The sequence below is a fragment of the Clarias gariepinus genome, chromosome 7 (assembly GCF_024256425.1).
Source record: "Clarias gariepinus isolate MV-2021 ecotype Netherlands chromosome 7, CGAR_prim_01v2, whole genome shotgun sequence".
Taxonomy (NCBI): Eukaryota; Metazoa; Chordata; class Actinopteri; order Siluriformes; family Clariidae; genus Clarias; species Clarias gariepinus.
The window spans coordinates 33,445,185-33,471,375 of record NC_071106.1 but is presented as its reverse complement, the minus strand read 5'-3'; the positions used below and the strand labels follow the sequence as shown (position 1 = coordinate 33,471,375).

General features: G+C 34.5%; 1 protein-coding gene across 1 annotated transcript in view; it reads left to right on the top strand.

Moving 5' to 3' along the window:
• The first annotated feature begins 1,476 nt into the window (after positions 1–1,476).
• The window catches only part of abcc8b (ATP-binding cassette, sub-family C (CFTR/MRP), member 8b), a 33,980-nt gene continuing 9,265 nt past the window's right edge, over positions 1,477–26,191 (top strand). The window contains exons 1-25 of the mRNA XM_053500123.1: positions 1,477–1,494; positions 2,615–2,774; positions 3,389–3,530; positions 3,731–3,852; positions 4,989–5,155; positions 6,680–6,922; positions 7,715–7,903; positions 12,026–12,190; positions 12,761–12,916; positions 14,606–14,740; positions 16,364–16,526; positions 17,347–17,387; positions 17,481–17,632; positions 18,813–18,927; positions 19,036–19,167; positions 19,424–19,496; positions 19,711–19,816; positions 19,931–19,963; positions 20,190–20,228; positions 20,318–20,416; positions 22,827–22,911; positions 22,962–23,063; positions 24,265–24,402; positions 24,661–24,774; positions 25,389–25,470. Of these exons, the coding sequence (XP_053356098.1) occupies positions 1,477–1,494; positions 2,615–2,774; positions 3,389–3,530; positions 3,731–3,852; positions 4,989–5,155; positions 6,680–6,922; positions 7,715–7,903; positions 12,026–12,190; positions 12,761–12,916; positions 14,606–14,740; positions 16,364–16,526; positions 17,347–17,387; positions 17,481–17,632; positions 18,813–18,927; positions 19,036–19,167; positions 19,424–19,496; positions 19,711–19,816; positions 19,931–19,963; positions 20,190–20,228; positions 20,318–20,416; positions 22,827–22,911; positions 22,962–23,063; positions 24,265–24,402; positions 24,661–24,774; positions 25,389–25,470 (2,971 nt within the window). The remainder of the gene's footprint in view (positions 1,495–2,614; positions 2,775–3,388; positions 3,531–3,730; positions 3,853–4,988; positions 5,156–6,679; positions 6,923–7,714; positions 7,904–12,025; positions 12,191–12,760; positions 12,917–14,605; positions 14,741–16,363; positions 16,527–17,346; positions 17,388–17,480; positions 17,633–18,812; positions 18,928–19,035; positions 19,168–19,423; positions 19,497–19,710; positions 19,817–19,930; positions 19,964–20,189; positions 20,229–20,317; positions 20,417–22,826; positions 22,912–22,961; positions 23,064–24,264; positions 24,403–24,660; positions 24,775–25,388; positions 25,471–26,191) is intronic.

Here is a 26,191-nt window from a genome sequence, read left to right as displayed (position 1 = left end):
CTATAAATAATAATAATAATAATAATTATAATAATAATAATAATAATAATAATTATTATTATTATTATTATTATTATTATTATTATTGCAGCAAGAAGCTAAATAATTACAGTTAATTACTCATTCACTTTTTTTTAATCCAAGTGTTCCTAATAAAAATGGGGTGTAAACTGTGTAAAAATCTATCATGTCAAAGGCTAGTATCCTAACACCGTGTGTAACTAGATGTCAGACATTTATTATTAAAACTAGTTGTTTTCATAGCATAAACACTTGCAAAAGTGCAATTAGGCCAAGACTTTAAATTGTTTGTAGTTTGGGTTTGACCAAAATGCTACATACACAAGGTCCAAAAAAAATAAAACAACAACAGCACCAACACTAACACTTTATAGTTATTAACCTAGTTAACCCAGTGTAAGTATGTATCCAATGTTATAAACATTAAAGCACTTTTTGTAAGTCGCTCTGGATAAGAGCGTCTGCCAAATGCCTAAATGTAAATGTAAATGTAACACCATCACCACCAACAGTATCATCACTATACTAGTGTAGTAGTAGTGGTAGTAGGAAAATTCCTTGCAAATATGTTCCTTTCCTGGGGGAAAAGTAAGCATACGTAATTTATACGGTTCTTAACTCATACACTAAGAAATTCTGTATTTGCTTATACTGACTAAATATTTACTTGTAAATTAAACAGTAAGGCACAAAAAATATGAAAACCACAAATGAAAAGAAATGAAAAGCTTCCTCCTTAATAACTGACCACTATTTTCTTCATAGAAATGAATTATTCCAGCATGTTACTTATATAATTAGTAATGGACTGATTCACAAACGTCACATCCGTGACGTGAAAATGCTGCTACTTTAATGATGCTGCTACTTTAAACCAAAAAAGAGAAACATTTTAAAATCTACAGTTTTAATGTTTATTCAAGGTTTATTCACAGTATAAGTGAAATGCTTCCTGCAGTTTTCTTTAAAATTCACAGTGTGCTCTGTCACAAAGATTAGTCCACTAAAGTCACATCCATAACGCTAATAAAGTGCTTGAGATTTTCAGGCTAAATGATTTTATAGCATTTTTTTATGGATTTGTTTGTTTTAGCCAAAGGGATTACATTAAATACTATACAAATTCATTCACTGATACTAAACTTGTCCATGCACTGTAAAGCGGGTTTTTTCCTCACAAATATGAGTCAAAATGCCACATCAGTAACGTTGGAATATCTCAGTAGTCGTACCAGTAGTAGTAGTAATAGTATTTTAATTTAGAGCAAAGGCGCACAGGCGCGCGCGCACGCACGAGCGCACACAGCTGTTGAAGGTGATCTGAGACGTTATAACAGTAACTGCTGAATAATCCGCAGGGATTAGGAGCTCCAGCGGTGCTGTAGGAGTTCGGATGGATTTCAGTACATAGTGGAGTTTGGGAAGCGCACAGCCAGGAGCCTGATCACCACCAAGATGCATGGATACAGAGCTGTGAGTTTACCTTGCATGCTGTTAATTGTTTTTTTTTTTTGTTTTGTTTTTCAAAGAAATCAAACTTTTAACCCATTTTTAAAAAAAGGGTCCACAGTCATTTATATACAGGGCTACATTGTCTTAAATATTTAAATACTGATTAAATTTGTAATAGGGAACACAGATCACAGATCCTAATACTGATAAAAACAACAACAACAACAATAATAATAATAATAATAATAAAAATCCTGAACTGTGCATATCTTCTGCAAACTTTACTGTAATGCTATAACTCTACTCCTGGTCCATTATATTTATTATTATTGGGAATATTTTTCTATTATTATTTAAATGATGCACAAATCTTATGTTCATAAATTTGTTTTCTATCTATCTATCTATCTATCTATCTATCTATCTATCTATCTATCTATCTATCTATCTATATCTATCTAATTCTTTGCCTTGACTTTTCACTGTTTATAAACTCTTTTGTAAAATATGTTATCTTTTCTATATTAACTTACATATGGTCTTCTACTGTACATTATTCTTGGTTATAATAAACAGATTTTTAGATAACTATCTATAGAATAAAAATTTCTGACAGTGACATTAAGTTCTTCATTAATCTTCAGGACAGAGGAAATGCTTTGTGATTTCTTTACACCCTATTAACACATTAAGCTGCTGTAGTCTCTGAGAGAAAGATGCTGGTGTTTGTACAGTAGTTGTTATAATCTAATAAAGTGGTCAGGAAAAACTTGTTTTGTGGACACTCTTCAACATTACACTTAGGTTAATTGCGTTATGTGTCATTTGTTACAGTTTTTTATATATAAAAAAAAGATAATTGTAATCACTTGCACGTTGTTGGTGGCACAAAGGATATTAAAACATTTTTGACATGCTGTTCTAGGAAATCCATGTACTCCGAAGTAATAACAATAACTCGGTAACATAACACTACTCCATCATTGATTCTTTTTCTCTACTGCCATGTCTCATTGTGTAATTTGTTTCCATTAAGTGCCTGCAAGACAATTTATTTTTAAGTAATGATAATACTTGTTACCATTGTGATATATTTTGTCATTCTTGCCTCTTCTTTTTTTCATTGCTTTTCCTCTCTTAGACTCCAATCTCCAATAGCACCCTGTCTTTCTGTGGTACTGATAACTCGTCTGCCTATAAGGTGGATAACGGGCTTCTGAATAACGGCTGCTTCCTAGATGCCCTGGGGCTTGTGCCACACGTTTTTCTCCTCTTCAGCACCTTCCCAATACTCTTCATTGGTTAGTGGAATTATCTTGAAATCAGACAGATCACTGCTGTTGGATATAATGACATAATTTTATATTGACCTAATTTAAAATTTAATAGGATAATGTAGCTGCCTCACTGGGTTCACAGCTTGATTCTCAGCTCTGGGTTCACTAGTTTTCTCCATTCTCCCAGTAACAAACCAGAAGCTGAACTTGTTATTGGAAATTGCTCCTAGGTGTAACTGGGTGACGAATACAGTGTGTATTCCTAGCTGATCCACTGCAATCCTAACCAAAATAAAGCATTCAGAGATGAATAAAAAAAATGAATGAATGAATGAATGAATAGTTTGTACATCTGAAGTCTCTCACTAATTAAGACCTTAAAGAGCCCCTTTGGTGCCAAGGACCATTACATTTCAGCTAAATTTTAAGTTCAGATTTTAACAAAATAGTTGTTGATTATTTTGAGTTTATATCACCTACTTTTCCCATTTAATGCAGAAACTCTTAAAGGGGGGTTTTAAAGGGTTAATTAGATAATTATGGGTTTAGAAGTTTCAACGAGTTTTTTAAGCATGTCGTCAATAAATTCTCACTCTGTCATTAGGTGAATGTGATGATTAAAAGTGTTTGTAATGTAGGTTGGGGCAGCCAGAGCTCTAAGGTTCATATCCATCATAGCACATGGCTGCACTTCCCTGGCCATAACCTGCGCTGGTTGCTCACAACCGCTCTCTTGTTTGTGCTGGTGTGTGAGGTTGCTGAGGGGATTGTCTCAGACGGGTAAGTGTTTTCTTATGTAATCCATAGCGTTAAATACTTTATCATAAAGTATTATTAGTTTTACAGAATTTACTATCACAAATTATGACTTTAAAAATGAATAACAAAATTAATAATTAAATCATTTGTAAAAGCTTAAGCTTTGCAACTTGTAACTAAAACATGATCTAACTTCTAAATTACCTATTATGTTTCTCTAGATTTAACCAGTCTCACCACATCCATCTTTATATGCCTGCTGGACTGGGAATCCTGGCAGCTATAACCTCCATAGTTTACTATCACAACATAGAGACGTCTAACTTTCCCAAATTGCTGTTAGGTACAGTATGTGCATGTCATTGGTTTTAATAACTTCTCACTCACAAGTAAAAGAAAAAAATGTGTTATTGATTTTAAAATATATTATACGACTGTTTTGTTGTTCAAGTGTTCCTTCAGTCATCCTAAGTAACTCCCCGGTCATGATGACTAGTGTCTCATGAATGTTACAGCAGGAAAGTGTGAGTGTGAGTTACATGGATCCATGGTCTTGTGCCAACAGAGCAAAATTGTTATTTATCTGGTTGAGAAGGATGACATAGTCTCTCTTTGCAATCTTTGAAAAATCACAGCGACACTAGCCACTTGTGTCTGTAATCTCATGTATGCGGGAGACTGAGAAGAGCACTTGGAAGAAACATATAACTGTCATAGCAGGTTACAAAAAACAGCCATAACATTAACACATTAACAAACCAAGGGCAAACCACAAGCTAATGTTAATGGTTCTAAGGTTATAGCTAATCCATGTCGCTATAACTGAGAATTGATGAATTGTTAGTGCCAGCATTCATATCCATATGGAAAAGAATGCTTCTTTTTTAGGCCTTGCCAAGTCCAGGAGTTTTTGTATTAATGTAAATACAGATCTACAAGGGTAAATCAGAAATTATTCGCAATCTGGCTGTAGAATTTGTTTTAATTAACATTTAGGGGAAAAAAAACAAATTTGACATAATTTCCTTGCTTTTCAATACACAGTAGCCTTGAATGGGAAGCACTGATAAGATAGTGTGTCCAACAGAAGTTTTAATATAACCAGAGTGTGGATAATTTTTGACTCACCCTCATATGTAGTTACAAATATCAAGGTCATTAAGTGGTCACATATAGATACACACATAATGGTATTGCTTTACAGTTTTTATGCATATTGTTGGGTAATAGATTCCATATTCTAAGTTATTATTTTGGACTAGAAGTAGCCTAAAGTCAACCAACACTTTTTTATTCAACACAGGGCGAAAGTGGGCCTCTGTCAAATTCTCATACTGAGTAATAGTTATTTCAATTGATTTGTAATTGTTTCCCATTATGTGGATTGTTTAGAAAATGCTTTTATACATATTTTCTACATATTTTATATTAGTTTCTACAATATGCACTCACTTTGTGATTTTCATTTATATCATCAAGCTTTGCTTATCTACTGGATTTTGGCTTTTGTCACCAAAACCATTAAGTTCTCTAAGTACAATGAACACGGAATCGGCCTGGGGCAGCTGCGCTTCTGCATCACAAGCTTGCTGGCTTTAATCTACGGCCTGCTGCTGACTGTGGAGATCAGCGTTATACTGCGCAGGGTGAGAGAAGATTAGGAAGCAGTAAGGAATTGAGTGAATGTGTTAGGCTGTGAATACTATCTCTGAACAAATACCCAGTTATATAAATATTGTTTTTATGTCATCATTTGTTACTATTTTGTAACTAATGCCTATCAGGGACAAAGTTCAACGATCATTCTTTCTGGTCATTCTTGTCTAGAGAGGACATTAATGTGAATATATTAATGTACTGAAGACAAAACCATAGGTAATATGTATATTGGAGCAAAGCTAAGACTAATGCAAAATTGCCTCTTAGTGACCCCTTTCACATAAATTATGATAAGCTACACTTTAATACATCAAATTAAATAGCGGGGAAACTTACGCCTGTGATGTCAATGATCTCTCTCTCTCTCTCTCTCTCTCTCTCTCTCTCTGTTAAATAAATTGAACCATAGAAAGTTCTTTCAGTCTATGATGGATTAAGATAGGGAACACATTAAAAAAATTATGCCATACATGACATTATGCCATGTGACAAAATATCTTTGTCACATGTCATGGTAGCACACAATGAACTCTGACTGTTTCAGAACATCTGTCCATCTGGCCTCCCTTCCAGCAGTGGGGGGTAGATAATAAACCCACGACTTTTATCCAGTTTTAAGCGGTTTATCAGGCTGAGGTGAATAGAGGTTTTGTCATAATCTTGGGATCTTGCCATGACCTTTGCAGTAAGGACAAACTAATTTGTTTGAAGAATAAATTAATTGAAAAAAGAAAGAAAGAAAGAAAGAAAGAAAGAAAGAAAGAAAGAAAGAAAGAAATATCTTTGCTATAACGTTCATTTGTGATTTATAAGGTAAGAAATTATGTGTTGCAAATTATTTGTAGATTATCTGAATCGACTGTAAATGTGATAGGATGAAGTAGCTACTACAAATGAATGAATGAACAAATTAATTTCTAAGAGTTTACAGAATGACACAAATATTAATTTTCACAATGTCTTCTGCTACATTGCTTAAAAGTAGCTTATTAGTAGCTAATTTTAAAGTAGATTAGGAAATTCAGCACATAATTGTTCATAACATTGCTTATATTTAACATTTGGATTTTATTTATGGTGCAGGTTAAACTTCAGGCGGATATCTACAGCTAAAGTTTCATTAAATTTTATCCAGGAGTCAACAGTTCTACTGAAATTGTCTAAAAAAAAAAAATTTTAATTGGGCACATAACAGCTCATAATCTCCCTTCTACTCAACAATTTAAAATTTAATTATGCCACAGGTTTAGTTTAAAGTAAATACCAAAGTACTGCCAAACTGTAAAAGCCTTAAATTCTGTCCAGCCAGTTTTGTGTGATGCTGTGACAAAATCTGACAAATTTTTTTGAAAACAGACAAGCTGGTTTCGGTCCTCCGAAATATGAAACGCAAAGACATCATTAAAAAAACAAGAATATGTACAAACAAAATCTTTTATTTTATTTATATAGATGGAAGCTTTGCTAAATTAATCTTACATAGTTGTCTGTCTGGTGCTCTCATTTTGCAGCGCTACATATTCTTTCTATTCCCGAACGAGGTGAAGCCTCCTGAAGACCAGCAGGACCTTGGTGTGCGTTTCCTTCAGCCTTTTGTCAACCTGCTGTCCAAGAGCACATACTGGTGGATGAACACATTCATCACATCGGCTCACAAACAGCCCATTGACCTGAAAACCATTGGCAAGCTGCCCATAGCTATGAGAGCACTCACTAACTACCAGAAGCTACGTTCGGCCTTCAGTGCCCTAAAGGTAGATAAAGTCAAAAAGCACTTGAAGTTGTTTAAAAAATATTGTCAAAGTTTGTAGTTAAGGAAGCAGAATCTGAGAAGTCAAAATTGGCTTCAGTGGAAAAACAGGAACAATCACTATCTCTAGTCTCTGAACTACCCACTTTCAACTTAACCATTGGGTCTTTGAGAGCAAGTGTCCAGTAAAAGTCCAAGATGGTGAGCGCATGGATCTATTTCCACGACAGTTCTGTGTTTGATCAGGTGTTTATCAACAATTACAATGAGGACACAAAATATAAAATGAGTCCATTTTCTTATAGCCTTTCAACATACAGTACTGTGAAAAAAATCTTAAAGGCAAACAGTGAATCGGGTACATAACTTTTCTATATAACTAAATGTTTTTTTTTTTAAAAACCTTTTTGTTTTTTAACAATAACAAAAAAAAGAAATGAATGTTGCAGAAAATATTATGGTAAAAAAGATAATTTAATAAATATATTACACAATAGGCCTCCATGACGGTTGCCAGGTTTTGAATGAATTTCAAACAAACAAACAAATAACGACATGTAATAGACAGATTCTCTACTACTACAAACATTATTATTATTATTATTATTATTATTATTATAAATCTGAATTTAGAACTGTTTTTTGCACTTAATGGGATTTTTTCAAATATAATCTTTGTATGTAAAAGTTTTTTTTAATAAAGAGTAAACATTAATACATATAATTATGTATGACATACATTGTATGAATTAATGTACAGTACATGCGTGTGTGTGGTGTGGGGGGTTTATTGCAGGAGCGAGGTATGATCCCTGCACGAGGCCCACAGTCAATTTGGTATGCTCTTAGGCAGGCTTTTGGAGGCCCTCTACTCCTTAGCATAACCCATCGTTTCCTGGCTGATCTGCTGGGCTTCGCTGGACCACTCTGCATCTCTGGAATTGTCCACCACATCAGCCGTGATAATCACACCATCGAGCCACCGGTATCTGCTTACATATTATCCACTTAAAATAAAAATACAATGTTTAAAAATTTGAAAATAACTACAATCTGAATTTTTATTGCATAAGCATGTTTTTTAAAGGTCTTGGCTATAATGCTTTTGCACAAATTAATTTGTGGATTTTATGAATTAGCTCAACAAAGGATTTGGGTCTTAGCTTAAAGTAGATGTCAAAAGGGGACAAAGGATTAGTCAAGATTAGTCAATGTTTCTTATAATACATTTAATTAAAACTGCAATACTGCAAATTAGTACAAAAGTAAAGGGAGAAAGGGTTAAAATAACAGTTTATAAGAATCTTAAGGAGATTACAATATGTCAGGGCTTGGTACAGGAAATATTTAGGAATTAATAGTATAATGGCAATAGTTATAATTTATATAAAGTAAGGACCCTACAACATGTGCCCGTAAGTTAAATTCTTAAAAAAAATTTCTTTATTAGGCTTAGATTATGCGGAGCATCCACCTCACAGGTCAGATGAATAGGCTGTTACCATAGAAACCATATTAGAAGAGCATGTTAATATTTAAAGTAGAGCTAAGAGTACTTGCAAAACTGACAGAATCAATACCGGAACACTAAAAAAAATTAAATATAACAATCATCTGATCATAGTGGGTCCTGATATTAGACAAATCCAACCTCAGATGAACAACGTCATATAACATTTCTTTCATCATGCCATTATATATTCAATAAAAAATGTGCCAGCATTTTTTATTTTTGGCTTTATTCTTGATAAATCGATAATTTTATGGTGAAAAAATTATAAATTGCTGTTTGTCTGAAGTTGTATTTGCTTAATACTAGGATTTGCTTTTGAATTTCCACAAAAATAAAATTAAAAGAGGGACCACTAACTTTTGCAAATGGCTCTACATACCGTATATACATAACATACAGTACATGAGTCATTATATAATTTGGGGTACATTCCATGTCCGTTATTGATAAAAAAAATATTTATTCTGACTATTTTTTTCATAAATATTATATTTTACCTATTCAGGGAAAACATGTTATAATATCACACGAACATTGAATAAATTCTGTGCTTTACTTAGCTTAAAGATCATTATGTTGTCAAATTGACCATTTTTGCCATGTAGCTTTTGCAAATGGAGGTTTTCTTGGTTTCAAGATAATAATTAAGAACTATTTTTAGATTCATTTTAAAACTCTAAATACTACAAAATATAAATACATTATTTTATTAATGTCTACAAAAGTTCTGTAAGCTAATTTACTAGCAGAACATGGTCCAGAAATGCCAAGTACAACAAATGCCAACAGCAATAAATACAGTGGGACCTTGGATTACGAGCATAATTCGTTCCGGAAGTAAGTTCATATTTCAAAACAATCGTAAACCAAAGCAAATTTTCCCATAAGAAATAATAGAAACACTAATTATTTGTTTCACAGCCCAAAAAAATAAATACATAAAAATATTAAACACAAAAAATAAATACAGACAGATAAGATGTTTCTGTTTATGCGCGCAGGCGCTGTGTGTGTGTGTGTGTGTGTGTGTGTGTGTGTGAAAGCGTGGGGAGGAGGGGTGTGTGCGTGAAGGCGAGAGGAGGTTTAAAAAGTTTTTTTAAAGTTTAGCCTTTATTTGTCACATATACATTACAGCACAGTGAAATTCCTTCTTCGCATATCCCAGTGTAACTGGGGTCAGAGCGCAGGGTCAGCCATGATACAGCACCCCTGGAGCAAATAGGGTTAAGGGCCTTGCTCAAGGGCCCAACAGTGGCAATCTGGTGGAGCTGGGGATTTACCGCCTATCTTCCGGTCAGTAACTCAGTGCCTTAGCCCTCTGAGCCACCACTGCCCCAGGTGGTGTGTGTGTGGCTGATACAGAGTAGGAGAGAGAAAATGGATCTTTAACCTCTCTGATGAAACTTTCTTTTGCTTTACACATGTGCACACGTGTGTTATAATAAACAGTACATGTGCGCTGTACACACGCTTACAAACCCAAATTAAATATGTTTTACGCACACACGTGGTCACTGTGTTATAGTAAACAGTACACGTGTGCACGGATGTTGATTATATCAGTAAGACCCAGCAGGGGAGACGATTTAACCACAATTCCGCAGCGCAAGAGAGAGAAAAACCGTAGGTTCAGTTGTGATCATCTGATGCTCTGCATCAAAACAAGAAGCGCATGCGTGATACATGATACTCGGTACTTGTTAACCAAGACTTTCGTCTTCCAGGTCAAAATGTATTAAAAATCTTTGCTCGTCTTGCGGAACACTTGCAAACCGTGTTACTCATAATCCGAGGTTCCACCACTGTAATGTCATTCTTCTACGTGGCATACACTTGAAACACAATGTGGTGACTGTTCTCTCATTTTGTATTAATTTATATATTTTTTTTTTATTATTTGACTGTCAACCATGTTACATACACTCAGAATCTTCATGATTTTAATTCAATTATTTAACTGTTGGCCAGGTGAGTCCTACCACTGACATTACGGATCAAACTAAGGAACTTGCCCACTATGTTACCCAGTAGTGTGCATAATCAGTCATGATTTCTGTATCATTACTTTTATCAGTTTACATACTCACCATGTTTTACTGTTCTCTCTCATCAACAGATTGTTTTTAATCCATTGTTTTAAATAGATGAGATACAAATCCTGCAATAAGGGGAGTATATTTGGAAGAAGTAGAGAGAAGTACAGCACATGCATTTAATTAAAATGTACAGTATGACATGGAACAAAATGACATTATTTGCTGCTGGTCAGTTTGTATTGGGGCAAATACTTTTTGAGTTGCAAGTTCCTTTAGTAACACTGACAAGTTGACAAAGTGAGTAGGAAAGCCATACTTTAATAAATGTTACTGTGTAAGCTGTGCAGATAGCAGACATGTTAAATTAAAATTAAAATGTTATTTGTCACATACATAATCATACATAGTATAATATGCAGTGAAATGCTCATATGACTGCTCGTGACCTTAAAATCAAGATTATCAATAAGAAATAAATTATAAAAAATATATTAAAAAAAACTTAGCTGTACAAAATATAGACAACCTGGCTGTACATACTGTATATGAAAAATTTGGAAACTGGTATGGAAATAAATATAGAATTAAAAAAAAATGTCTGGGGAGTGTGCAAATGTGTAAGAATGTAAGATGAAATAACTATAATGTGCAATGTGCAGATGTGTGCAAAATGAAATGAAGTAGAAATGTCCAGGGTGAGTGCAAATGTGCATGAATGTTCAAATGTATAATGTCCATAAATGGTTACCTGGTTACCCTAAAGGAATTTACTAAATTGAGCCACTATTTGTTTTAGTCAGAAATAACATTGTTTTTGTACTTCTTTACTCGTATACAGTAAAATGTACCTCAAATTATAAAATGACCCTTATAACTCATTTCACATACAAAATATAACTGCAGCTGTCTGTAAAACTGCAACTGTTTCTGTCCGATTTTCTTCATCTCCTTCTTTACACTGTACTGATCTGATTTTAGTAGGATCATTGAGCATGGAAAGAGCTGATTAATTTTGCAAAAGATTCGATGCACTGGAAATTTGTCACATTTTCTACTCGTTTAATATAAAATTCAAGACACGGCCTGTACCATGTGATATCACTTTTTCATTGAGAGCAAGAAGATTGACGCAAGATGTCAGCATGACTCACTTTGCATAAAATGTGACAATTCGGAACACTGTGTGGAGATCACGTATTCACAGAACAATTATGTGTGTGTCGATTACCATATATCCAGGATCTGCACAGCAGCAGTAATGTGCATGTATTAACAAAAAGGGACTTAAGGGACGCTAACACTCGTCCAGAGAAAAATATCCACATAATACAATGTGACTGTGTGTGAAAATGCATGTTGTTGCACAAATTTATAGAAAGGATGCCACAGTGAATGTGTGCTGTAATCAAAGCAAAACGAAACATTAGAGTGTGTCATTTTTTGGCTGGAAAGTGTATATTACAAAAAAAAATTGTCTTCCTTATATCATTATCACACTTTATATTGGAAAGTCTGTAGTTAAAATATCTGTGATATTTAAACTTTATTTGTGTTACAGGTCAAACTGCTAGGAATACATTTCATTTCCTCTCAGGCATTTCTAGCGAACGGCTATGTGTTAGCAGTGCTGCTCTTTCTAGCTTTGCTCCTCCAGAGGACATTCCTACAGGCGTCCTACTATGCCGCAATGGAGACTGGCATTAAAATCAAGGGCGCCATCCAGGTTATTATAATAACCATTCAAATACATATTCATATTCTTTTATTATATTAAAAAATTATATATAGAGTTATAGAGTTATATTTATATTAAACAATACTACAAACAACTAAATATCATCAGGTTATAGAAAACTAGTCTGTGTATTGACATGAGGCGTTCAAGTCAAACCAGAATTTTGGTTGTGCAGAATAACAGAACAATTATGAGAGTAAAAACTATTGTACCTCTTGACAATCCTAGCCATGACATAAACATGGAAATGGCTTGGAGTAAAGTCAGGACTGAATGGGGGTTGTGGCAATATCTCCCAGCAGACTTCCTGTAATGTCCAAGAAGTGTTTGAGAATTAATGTATGTACAGCACAGTTCCCAAAGAAAGAACAACTGCAGTGCATCTTTATATTTCAATAGAAAGGACTTTTTTTTCAGCAGTTTTTACTTCTAGCATGGCATTTAAACTTTGGATTACAGTTTGCCCATAAGCAAAGTTTGCCGTCAGCTAGTCAAGTTCATGACATTTTCAGGACTATTCTGTGGAGTTCATCTACTCTCTGTGTTTCATGTTCTCAGTGTAAGATCTACAATAAGATCATGCGCCTGAGTACCTCCAACATGTCCATGGGAGACATGACCACCTCTCAGATCTGCAATCTGGTGGCGAGAGACACAGAGCAGCTCATGTGGTTCTTCTTTCTGTGTCCTAACCTGTGTGCAATGCCAGTGCAGGTAAAAGTCATGCATTTATACATCACACTTACAGTATACACCCAGCATCATACAGTAGATTGTTAGAATGTTACATCACTCTGTCTGGCCCAACAAAAAAAAAATGCACGCTCTAAAGTTTCCTTCAATCAGGTGTAGCATTGAAACTCATAGATATATTAGATGATAATCTGGTCATTCAGTACATTCAGGCTTTTATTTATTGCCATATATCATTTCTGCTGAGCCTAGACCTGAGCAACTGAAGCAACCCTAGATCATAACACTTTCTCCAGAGGCTTGTACTATGCATGATGGGTGCATTACTTGTGCATGTGCTTCCCTTCTTATCCTGAACCTCAATTCAGTCTGGAATAGGGTCTGTGCTTATCCAACCACATGACCTTTTCATTTGTTCCAAATTCTATGCTCGCAAGCAAATTCAAGTCTTTTGTTCTGATCAGTCTCACTAACAAGTGGTTTCGTAATGCCACACAGTTGTTTAGTCCCAATCCTGTGAGTTCTTCTCACATTGTGTGCACATGGAAATCCTCTTACTTTTAAATTAGATCAAATGTTTTTAACGTTGATTTTTTTTTACCATGCAACTTCACCAAGTGTTTAAGTAATTTTTATTCATGATTATTTAAGTTGATGTTTCAGCACTATCTTTTCAGCTTTTGATGATGTGTTGAAGGATTCTTAACCAAGTTCCTCTAGTTGCAAATTTCCTTAGTTGTTTTGTTTGCTTGATGCAGCACAATAATATGACCATTTTGAAATGCCTGTTTTTTTAAGTGAGGCAGTGTATCTAAGGTTGACAGATACAAACTGATAATATTATTAATAATAAAATAATATACTATGACAATAGTGTTCTATGGTTCTAATATAGTTCTATATGTATAACTATGAATATCAGACAGAATATACAATATTTACATTAATCTGAATATTATTTCCATATATATATATATATTATTTTATAGTACAGTCAATCCTGGGATTACGAGCATAATTCATTCCAGAAACATGCTTGTATATCAAAATACTTGGATATCAAAGACGATTCCCCATAAGAAATAATGGAAACTCTGACGATTCGTTTCCCAGCCAAAACATATTCATATAAAAATAATTAACAAAAAATATAAAGTAATAATAAATTATTAACCTGCATGTTACCTTTGAAAAGAATCCCGACAGAGCAGTGTTTTTATCAGTGTTTGTTTGTACCTTTTTTTCAAAGGTTTCAGTCAAAGGTTTTTATTTTTACTTTACAACAGTGATTTTGTTAGTCTGTATGCACACACTAATGGAATCTCTGCTTTCTGACAGAGAGAGACTCTGGATCTTTAACAAGGAACCTCTCAAATGATACTTGCTTTTGCTTTAAGTGTGCACACACACATACGTTGTCAAAATGTTATAATAAGAGAAGAATCATTGGCTTAGTTGTGATTCGTTCATTTATTAACTTTTTTTTGCTTGTCTTGCAAAATGCTCACAGACCAAGTTACTTGCAATCCAAGGTTCCACTGTATTTATTGTAATATTTAGTATACTATGATAACTTTGGTATTACTACTTAATAGTTATAATTATAAACAAATGATAAATATTTTGGGTCAAATGAGCTAAAAATTATAGAGCAGGTTGCACACATCTCTTCTTTTAGTGATGGACTATTATTTTCTTTCTTTTTAACAGATCACACTTGGTGTTTTCCTGCTGTACTACTTATTGGGGATAAGTGCTCTGATTGGAGCTGCTGTAATCGCTGTTCTTGCACCGTTGCAGTACTTTGTAGCTACACAGCTTTCACGAACACAAAAAAGCACACTGGTGAGCTTTAAACCCATCTAAATTGTTTGATGCCAATCATATCAAAAGATTTCCACCAGTTTTAGAAACATTTAGGGATGGTCTTCATAAATCACCAAGTGTGTTTACAGCACACTTAATTTACCTGTGTTGATGGTTACAAACTGCTTATGTCAATTAAAAAACAAAAATGACAAGTAAAGAATAAGTCAAAAATTGGCTTTCACCAAATCTTCATAATGTAGCTCAGCTGAGGGGTACATACATTAACCATTCCTGCTTTTATTAAGTGCCCTTTTCGCTAGTCCTAATTGTAGTCTTGTTTTTTTAATTTATGTTTTTTATGACTTTCATTTAGGTTGGATTATTAAATGCCAGTTTTATAAAAGTTGAAATAAATCATTCAATTAAAATAAATAAGCATTTTGCATGGAATTTCAGATCGTTTTGGCCAGTCATACCTTATTAAAAATTATTGAACTCATGAGCACTCGTATGACATCAATATTTTGAACCAACTAGATTTTCACAAATGCAACAATTTTGGTCAAAATGCTCCTGAGAGCAATTTGCAATTAAATGAAAAAAGTTTCTATCCAGCTTGATATATGAGATCCGGTATTGCACTGATCAGTGTATGTTCAGCCACCTTGTTGCTATACCATCCTTTGGGCAAATGCTAGTTAATTTAATTATAGTCTGAAAAATCAGCACAGACGGGGTCACTTGTAATTTGCAATACTCATTGTAAAACTTGGATTTAAAAAAATTGGAAATAAATCAGATTTGTCTTGCTGTGTGAAAAAGCAAGGTTGGCTCAGCATAAATAAAAAGTAATCTGTCTTTTTGTGTTTACATGGCTCAGAAAAAAATATTAATAATGGGTTGTGACTATATTTGGGCCACTTCCTCTGAATGCAGTAAAAAAAAAAAAAAAAAAAAGTAAAGTATAATAAAACCAAGGTTTGGATTAGTGCTGGTACTCCAAACATAACTGCAAGACATGAATGAAAAAGTCAAAAAAGAAAAATTCAATCTAATAAAATGTTTTCTTTGTATAGCACTTTTACCAGTTTACATTGTCACAAAGCAGCTTTAGATAAATCCAAATTTATAAGGGGTGTTGAAGCCAAACCGGGACTTGTGATGAAATTTCTTGTGAATAAGGACTTAAAACAAACTGACATTTACAGAAGACTTCAGCACAGTACAGTGATGAGTAAAACAGCTGCAGTAAAACATGTAAATGGTGCAAATGCTTTAAGGACAAAAAAAAAAAAATTTAGTTTTTACTCTCATAACTGTGTTCTGTTATTTTTTACAATCAAAAGTCCTGGTTTGACTTGAACATCCTTTGTTGATCCCTAATGAGCAAACCAAAGTTGAGAATGGTTTTTGAAACAGGATAAAGCTGTAGAACCTTGAGAGAATATAAGTTAAAAGAGAATCCACCATCTTCTGAGTGACACTCAACTGTAGGATTGTAAATCATGTGATTTAAAGAAAATTTTAACTTTTTCATCAAATGTGCAAGAGTTTTTTTTATTTTTTTTTTAAGAACAGATGACCATGAATCACGTTTAGACCAAGTGTGTGTGTGTGTGTGTGTGTGTGCGTGTGTTCGTGTGTTCGTGTGCGTTGCAGGAGTATTCCAGTGAGAGACTGAAGAAGACTAATGAGATGTTGAGGGGCATTAAGCTGCTGAAATTATATGCCTGGGAGCACATCTTTAGATCCAGCGTGGAGGAGACAAGAAAAAAAGAGCTGACCAGCCTTCGGGCCTTCGCCCTCTACACATCGCTCTCCAGTAGGATGTCCTCTGATAAACATACATAAAACCTAGTTACTGTATATCAAATGGAAGGGAGAAATGTTTTTAAAATGCATCTAAAATTTTTACAAGTGTATTTAGAGATTCTAATGATGCTGGTAAGTATGACAAGTCTCAAGATTTTATTCAATAGATCCGCTTGGAATATTAAGTCTTTATAGTTTATTATAAGCTTCTTTTTTTCTTAGGGATTGGACTTCTTTCCTTCTTTCCTCTTTGTCTTTCCTCTCTCTCCCTTCCTTGTTCTTTCCTTCCTCATTTCTTGCCTTCTTTTCTCTCTACCTTTTTCATTCTTCTCCCCCTTCTTTTTTTGTTTTCTATTCTCCCTTTATCTCTCCTTCTTTTCCACATTTCCTCCTTTTTCTCTCACTTTTTTATTCTTTCCTTTACCTTGCCATTTTCATTCTTCCTCTCTGTCTTTTCCTTCTCTTCTCTCTTTCTCTTCTTCCTTATTTCATTCCTTTCTCTTTTTTTGATTTCTCCTTTTCCTCTTTATCTTCCTTCCTCATTATATTGTTCCTTTCTTCATCCTCTCTTCTTCTTTCCTTCCATTCTCTCTCTCTCTTTCTTCCGCCCTCCCCCTATCGCACACCTGCTCTCTCCTTTTTCCTTCCTTCCTTCCTTCCTTCTGCTCTTTCTTCTTGTTTTTTTTTAAGAAATTAACCTGGAAATTTGGACCTAGTTTCCATAACAATGGACCATGTGAATGAGTTGCAAGTTGCAGAATTCTCTTCAGAAGGCTCTTTCTCTAAATACAAAATCTTTTATTTATTGTTTTTTTTAATTTTCCTTTCAGTTTTCATTAATGCAGCCATTCCAATTGCAGCGGTTCTTACAGTGAGTATGCATCTCTTCCCGAACCTCACGTCCCTCCCAACTGTATGTCTTATCACATAACTTCTGAAATATAAACTGTTGCATTTTCCTCAGACGTTTGTAGTGCATGCGTACGTGCACTACTCTACAGAAACTGCTCTCTCTCCTGCTGTGGCGTTTGCTTCTCTCTCACTCTTCCACATCTTGGTCACACCCCTCTTCCTGCTTTCTAGTGTACTGCACTCCACTGTTAAGGCGCTTGTAAGGTGACCGAACATCTCTAGACATAACCATAGTTTCCCTGTGTGACCTGATATATTATACTACATTACCGTTAAATTACTAAAAGGTGTAATTTTTTGTTCTGTTAAGCCTTATGAGAGTAAAACACACCATCATAGGACTTTTTTAGTTAGAAATGTAAAGTCAGTCATTTTTATGGTTATAACCTCCATATCTCAGCATCTAATCATTTATTATGTTAATAATATAGCACCCTGTTTCTTGGTTTAAAATTAGATTGTGCTTCGAAGAGTAAAGTCATTTCTCTGCCTCCTTTCTTTCTCATTTTTTCCTTTCTTCTTTCTTTCCTCTCTCTTGCTTCATCCTTTCTCTCCCTCTTTCTCGATCTCTATTTCTCTTTCCTTCATTATTCCTTGCTTACTTAACTTCTTCCTACCTTTATTCATCCATTCCACCTTTCCTTCCTTTCTCTTCACACTTCCTGTCTCCATTCTTTCTTTCCACTCTCCTTTCTTTCTTCATTACTATTTCTTAATTCCCTACTTCCTTCATTCCTTCCTTTTTTTCCTCTCCCTTTCTTTCTATCCTTTATTTCACTCTTCATCTTTCCTTTCTTTCTTCATAATTCTCTCATCACTTTCTTACTTCCTTTCTCCTTTCTTTATTTCTTTTCTTTATTCTGTATGTTTTCCTTTACTTTTTCCACCCTTCACTCTTTTTCCTTTTCATCTTCCTTTCTTCCTCTCTCTCTTCTTCCTTTTCTCTCCCTCTCTCTCTCTTGCTCTCTTAATTTCTTTGTGTGGCATACCCTGCTTCGTCTAATGTTTAAAGAGCTAAAAAGAAAAAGAAAACCTCATCACAGAACCTCCTCTTCCCTTCTCATGAAGTGTCTTAAAGATAAATATCAATAAAAGCAATCAAGAGATGTCTTGGGAAAGTCCTATGTCTTATATAAGTATATCTTATTATAATAACTTATTAGTTATTATAATCACTGCATTATAATTCATATGTTTGTAATTGTTTTTATGGTAGGCAGTTTAATAGCAGTCTTTGTCTTTACACTTTCTTGTTGTGAAAAAGTGCCAACATAAAACATTAGAAAAAAAAGATTATTTCCAGAAATAACCTGCACTTCAAATAATATTCTAGGATACATTTGATTAAAGTATTTGTACTTGGTTTTATATGCCCCTGTTCAAGCATGCAGAAACTAAGTGAATTCTTTGATAGCGAAGAGATTACACTTGACCAAGAACCTAAAACACCCACGCCCACTGATACGAACAAGCACAGCAACAGCAACATAAAGTCAGTTGTAAGTGCCTTCTTCTCCTATCTTAAGTTTTCTAAAGAATGTTCAAATGGGCAGGCAAAACCCAAATCTGCGCTAACAGGACTTACTGTACTGTTTGTCCATTCGCAGTACATGTTGCAACTCCAGGCCTCAAAGTTGGTAAACCGGAAGAACAAAGCCAAACAGGACAAGAACAGTCATATGCAGCGGGATCTGAGTCTGGACCTGGCTAATGTAAGGGAGGAAGATATCTGTTTCAAGGTAGAAATCAATTCAAGGTTACTTTAATCTAGAGGTTTGACTCAATTTAATGATTGGTTAAGGATGTGGGTTACTTGGTTACTGATTGTAAGATGGGGGGGGGGTTGGGGGCACTGTCTAGCTTCTTGAACCCCTGAGGCCAACCCCAAGCTTCCTAACTGTGATATGTGCAAAAAAATCATTTCACAGTGCTGTAAGGTACATGAGACAAACAATTAAATTACACATTATATAATAACTGTACTGTATCCTGTAGATTGTTAATGGCTACTTCACCTGGACACAGGGATGTCCCACTCTAACCAACATTAACATAAAGGTTCCTTTTGGTAAGTTATGGATTATTTTGTTGAACCTCACAGCCCAGCGTCCATGTTCATTTTGTTTTCCATGTTCTCTCAATATCTGTGTGAACTTTATCTCGAAAGCAGGGCAGTAGGTTGAATAGCTATAGTAAATTGCCCCTAGGTGTTAATGTTTGTGCAAAGTGCACACTTAAGGCACTTATGAATTACATGTGTATGTGTGTGTACTGTATTATAGGTGCATTGACTATGATTGTTGGGCAGGTAGGATCTGGAAAATCCTCACTGCTCTTAGCTGCTCTGGGGGAAATGCAGAAGATCTCAGGGAGTGTCACATGGAACAAGTAACACAAAGCTCAAACAACAATCACTGCTTTGCGTATTATTTAATGTATTATTATGTATTATTTTCATTTAAGTTAAGGTCAATCTATATCTTTTGTATTTATATCTAACAGATTACCAGATCAGGAGGAGGAAGAGAATTACAGGTATAGGACAAGATTTGTATTTTTTTTGCATCTAACGGATGTCTGATTTTTAAGGGCACCTTTGTCATATTACTTTAAATAATCCTAACCAAAACCCCTTACACCTCCGTCATACACCACCACATTCCCACATTCCCAGTTCTCAGGATGCAGGAAGAACTTTTACAGCTTGGCAGGAGCATAGTAACCTTAACTTATTTTGATCATATTTTCTTCTTGTTTCCAGATTGCCTGTGAATCACAATGCAGGCCCAAAAGCTCCTGAGTAAGTAATGTACATACAGTTCAGGTGAAGTAAATTACTTTCAGTACAAGTAAATTACAATTCCTACATAACACGTCTCTGATTCGTAGGAAGAGAGGTTCGGTGGCCTACGCGTCTCAGAGGCCATGGCTTCTCAATGCCACAGTGGAGGAGAACATCTTGTTCAGCATGGCCCCTAACAAGAACCGGTAAAGAGCAGTACAGCTGTGACTGAGCTCTTACAAGTGTTCTTCCTGTTTTCTTCTCTTCATGGTTAGTCATGTGAAAAGCCAGGACTTCTGATAAATAGAAATGTGCTCAGTGCTTCACCAGAGAGAGCACACTTCTCTGCACAAACACAATAGCTTGTTCTGCCGGGTTTCCTCTCGACCCTGAACACAAATTGAAAAACCTTTGTCTACATACTGTAGCAGATTGCCTTCTGGGAAATGAGGAAAAAATTGCCTTTTGAGGCACTCCTGTGGCTCTTTAGTCCTTAGAACATAATAAACACAAACGTCATTTCTAACCATCACTTAAAGATCCAAAGAAAATTTTTTCAAAATATTGCATGATCTTTAAAAGCTTTGTTATATCATGAATATTAATACAATACAATACAAATACAATACAATACAATGCAATGCTAAAACTTGTATATTTTTGTGAAGCTGCAGGGGAAAATAGTATAGCTTGTCTATTCTGTTAGATGTTATATAATGAAAGATGCTCTTTGCCATCTCTTAATTAGTATTTAGATGGTTTTATTTTCTCAGGGTGATATCTCTAGTACGATACTTTAAGTCTCCCAATGTAACCAATGTGCTTTATTTTCTTGCATTTATTTATTAGGCTTCAAATGTCTTCTGACACAGCATGATTTTTCCAATAAATTTTTATTTATTTTTTTTTTTTTTGGGAGGTTTGTAGGTCAGTGTATAGAACGAAGATATTTAGGGACAAATACCTCGTCAGATACAGTAGCAGGTGAAACCTTATTAAGCCACACAAAATATACATTGCTGCTCAAAAGTTTGGGATCACTTGCATATTTCTTTCATATTTTTTATGCACAACAATTTTGTCCATTTTACAAACAATTAAAGTTAGCCAGAATTCTGACTGGAGCGGCCAGCACATTTTCCGGATCTGAAACTTATTGAGCTGTTGTGGGAGCAGCTTGACTGTATGGTAAGGAGGAACAATCCATCAAGCCAATCCATCTTGTGGGATTTTTTTGTTTCTCATATTTTCAGAAACAAAAAAGTTTGTTTTTTTTATTGTATCTGTACCAGTTATGGCCCATATATGTATCTTGAAGCTGTGTTTTAATATTATTATTTTTATTTTATTTTATTTATTTTTTTTGGCCATGTTGAGAAATAGCAAGCCAGGATAGCAATGTTCAGCCTTCCATTACTATTAACTACCATTATTAATCTCGGGCGCATGTGGTTCCTGGAAATTGTTTTTGAAATAAGTTTCATAAAGGTAAAGCTTTCAGTTAAGTTGCATTGCATGATATTTAGATTTTTACTGCCTATAACTTACTGTCTGATATATACCATCATACTATATGTATAGTTTTTTATTTACAATATTTACTTACTTTACTTCTGCATGTAATTGATTCATTCATTTGTTCATTCATTTAGCTCAAGCCAGATGCTTGAAAGTTCTATTTTTATATGGAGAGATCAAATACTTACACTTTAGTGCATTTCTAAAAGATTTTGCTCTGCATGTATTTAAAAAAAAGAAGTCATGTGAAGAATTTAATATGGCAGGCCTTCCAACATGCAAATTCAGCAATTTTAAGCGGCTGTAAGCATGAGAGCACTGCCCAAATGCCAAAGGCATTAAAGCTGTGATGATATAACAACAGCACGATCTTGAGTGTGAAAAATAAAAGTGCTTTTAAATTATTGTTGTTACTATGGAGGTAGTTGATAGTCCTATGAAGCTAGTGCACTACTGTATGTAAGGTGTACAATCCACTTTTTCCATACACCTTGATTAGGCGTTAGAGAGGGATTCTAGATTTAACCTTAACCTAGTCAGCTTCTTACAGTAGCTTGTTAGCTTAAATAAAACAACACAGGCAATAGCTACAGACTTAGAAGTACTGTAGCTATTAAAGAGACAATTGTTTAGGATGACAGAACATTATCAGATGCATTTGCTTGCGGAACAGATTTTCTTGACTGATATTAAATGTGAACTGAAAGTTAAGAATGACGGTGTAGTCAAAAAAGTAGATAAATAACAGCCTCTAACAGCACATTACTTCAATATCAATTGCAATCTTTTGGCAATCACATGTCAGTTATTAGCATTATCATATCATGCTGATTAGCATGTGAAAAGCTATGTAGCTGATGCTTGTCCTTTAGCTAATGTTAGCTACTGAACATTGCTGTATTTTGATGTTTTATCACAGTTACTTGTACAAAATTGTAGGTAAATAGAGAAAGATATATCTTTGCACAATGTATTAACTCATTAGGAGCACATATTGTAGAAAATAAACCATTTAAGCTAATGTAGTGGACACAACCTCACAGACAGTGCTAGTTACTGTAGATTTCACATGGTAATTTAAACATATTTTGTCTTCAGGTACGCAGAAGTGATTGAGATCTGCCAGCTCCAAACCGATATTGACACACTTCCCCAAGGAGACCAAACTGTGGTTGGAGATAGGGTAAGTGTTGGTGTGTGTGTACACATGTTTATGCATGTGTGTTTGTTCAGGTTTCTTTATCTCTTTCTCAGGGCATAATTCTGTCTGGTGGGCAGCGGCAGCGCATCAGTGTAGCCAGAGCTCTTTATCAGCAAACTAAAGTGGTGTTCCTGGTGAGTGCACCTCATTTACAAAATATCAGGGTTCATAGGGCATGACTTTTTTAAATGATGTTGTTGTCACAGACAAAAATAATACTTTAGTCATGATTTGATATTGTAAAATGCATAATGTGTAACTCAATAGTGCACCAGAGACAAAAAAATTATGACCAAAAAGTTGTGCCAGTCCAATTTTTTTATGAAAAAACAAAAAACAAAGTGTAACTGCTGGTACAGTGATCTTCTGAATCCACCAGTTGGAAGGCAGGAAAAAAAAAAAGGAGCAAAGATGGAAACAAATGACACATACTGATGGAGAAAAAGTACACTTACCAGCATTTTCATTAGGCACCAATTTTTTCTACTGCTCTTTAACACAAATATCTAATCAGGCTATCACATGGCAGCAAATCAATGCATTTGGACATGGTCAAGATGGTCTGCTGAAGATCAAACTGAGCATCAAAATTATGATGGATGTTGGTGCCAGACAGGCTAGTCTGAGCTTTCCAAAACTGCTGATCTACTGGGATTTTCATTTAAATCATTCTTAATGTTTAAACCGAATGGTCTGAAAAAGAGAAAATATTCAGCGATTTGTAGTTATTTTAGCAAAAATGCTTTGTTGATGCTAAAGTTCAGAGAAGAATGGCTAGACTGGTTTAAGCTGATAAAAAGGCAACTCGTATAACATCTGGTTACAACTGAGGTATGATGAAGAACATCTCTGAACATACATTATGTCAAACCTTAAAGTAGATGGGCTACAGCAGCAAAAGACCAAACTGGGTGCCACTCCTGTCAGCTAAGACCCGGAAACTAAGGCTACATCATTTTCTTTATTTAGTTATAATCATAAATACTCATGCCTAGCTGGTTGAATTTCTATGGCTCCAGATATCCATATATGAATTTGTACAGTATGTGGTGTGTCCTGGATTAAAACAAACCATTACAACCTATACTATTGTGGCCCTGACCAGGCAGTTACTAAGGATGAATGCATGTAGAGAAACACACTGTTTGCTTGTCTAATGAGTTTCAAATCTGACTTTCTCAATCTAAATCTTCACTCTCAAGGAAGTAAACACTCTCCACCCATGCACTTCTTGTTTATATCTGCTTGAACATTACTGCTCATTCAAATTAACTGTATTTATATTTGGTTATTTCCCTAGTGAGTAGAAAGAAATAATGTGTATGTTACATTTAGGATGACCCATTCTCAGCTCTGGACATCCACCTGAGTGACCACTTGATGCTGGAAGGAATTCTGAAGTTCCTCAGACAGGAGAAAAGGACAGTGGTGCTGGTCACACACAAGCTGCAGTACTTACCACATGCAGACTGGGTGAGAAACATACATCTCTTAACCACAAAAAACGAATGTATACACACTTAAGGAAAATAAAAATAGTATGATGTTTATTATGTAATATTATATTAATAATAATATCACATTATTATTAATATTACTATTATATTTGTATACAGTACTGTATACATATATACAGTAATCCTAAAGTGTATATTAATTTAGTAAATATGTTCAGTTTAGTTCAATATTGTTCCAATTCCATATTTGTTTTTACCTTTTACAATCTTTAAGATCATAGCCATGAAGGATGGTACAGTCCAGACACAAGGCTCCCTAAAGGACATCCAGTGTGCTGAGCCTGAACTGTTTGAACACTGGAAAACCCTAATGAACAGACAGGACAAGGTGATGAAATGATAAGCTTTCCACCTCTAAATTTGGTAAATTTAATGGGAGAAAAAGTGCGTCCACTGTTGATTTCTTTTTTGTCTTTATAACAATTACTATTATTGATATTATTACTTATTACATTATGAATTTTATAAGTAATATTTGTTTATTCCATTAAACAGCAAACATTTACAATTTAGGTGTAGGAACATGTGATCATGCCACTGGTACACATAAAAAAATAATAAATAATGACCCTTTAATGCTAAATCTAACACCCCAAGGGTTTTTTAATTTAATTTTATTTGTCACCCTAAGGGAATCGTAACCTCCCCTACAAAAGAAGATTTCCCTTTAAGAGGAAGGTCTAAATATAACACATTCTAAAGGCTACATTAGTTTAACTATCCAAATTATTCTATTTAAAAGGGCTGTTGCTTAAAATACTATATAGAGCTTGAGTAAGAAATAAATGCAGGTATTTCAATGATAATTCTATCAAATCATTGTATGTTTGGCCATCAGGATATAGCCTAGAGCATATGGATGTAGAGAGCTGTTAAAGGAATAAAATGAAACAGGTAATTTTCTAAGTCTTCATCCATGAGCTTAGTATTTCTCTCTGACAGGAGAATGCTGTGAGACTGAAGAGGAAAAGTTTCAAGAGGATGTACTCCAGAGACACAATTGCCACTGAGGATGAGGATGAAGGTAAAGTTTCAACGTGTATTCACATTCACATACATGACGAGTATGTTACTCAGACAAATAAAAACACTACAGGATGTTTTTCGTTTTTAGACTAGATCACTTGTTCTGTTCACATCATAAGGGAATTAAAAGTAATCCACCTTAATGATATTTGCGATTGTTACCTAACAAAATATAGATGTGACTTATACTTACATAATACGTTTCAGTATAGGCATTTTAAATATCACAGAAGAATGCAGAAACACTTCCTGGCCAAAGAAGGTCACACATGCTAAAATTAAATTAGACTGCCTTTATCTTTTATGGCTCATTTACAGTTTTAGTCCTGGAATATGGTCATGCATTTAGAGAACAAAAATTTTAATAAAAATCCATTAGATGGGATAACCTGTTCATTCAGTCTATTCAGGTAGTCAGCTGACTTTATTGTATTTTTATAGTTTTATTATAAAACATAATTTTAATTACTACTTTTAATTTAGTTTTTTTTTTTTTCAAACTTTAACAGATCATGATTTTTTTTTTTCTGAACTCATCTATTCATGTATGGTCAATTCCAGCAACGCTTTATTTGCCTATTGCAGACCAATGGATTGACTCTTCTAAAACCGCAATTTTTTTTTGTGGCCAGACAGTGTATAATGCGCAGATATTAGAATATTTGGTATGGGAATTTTTTTAGAACTGATCCATATTATGATTTCTTACCTTGATATTA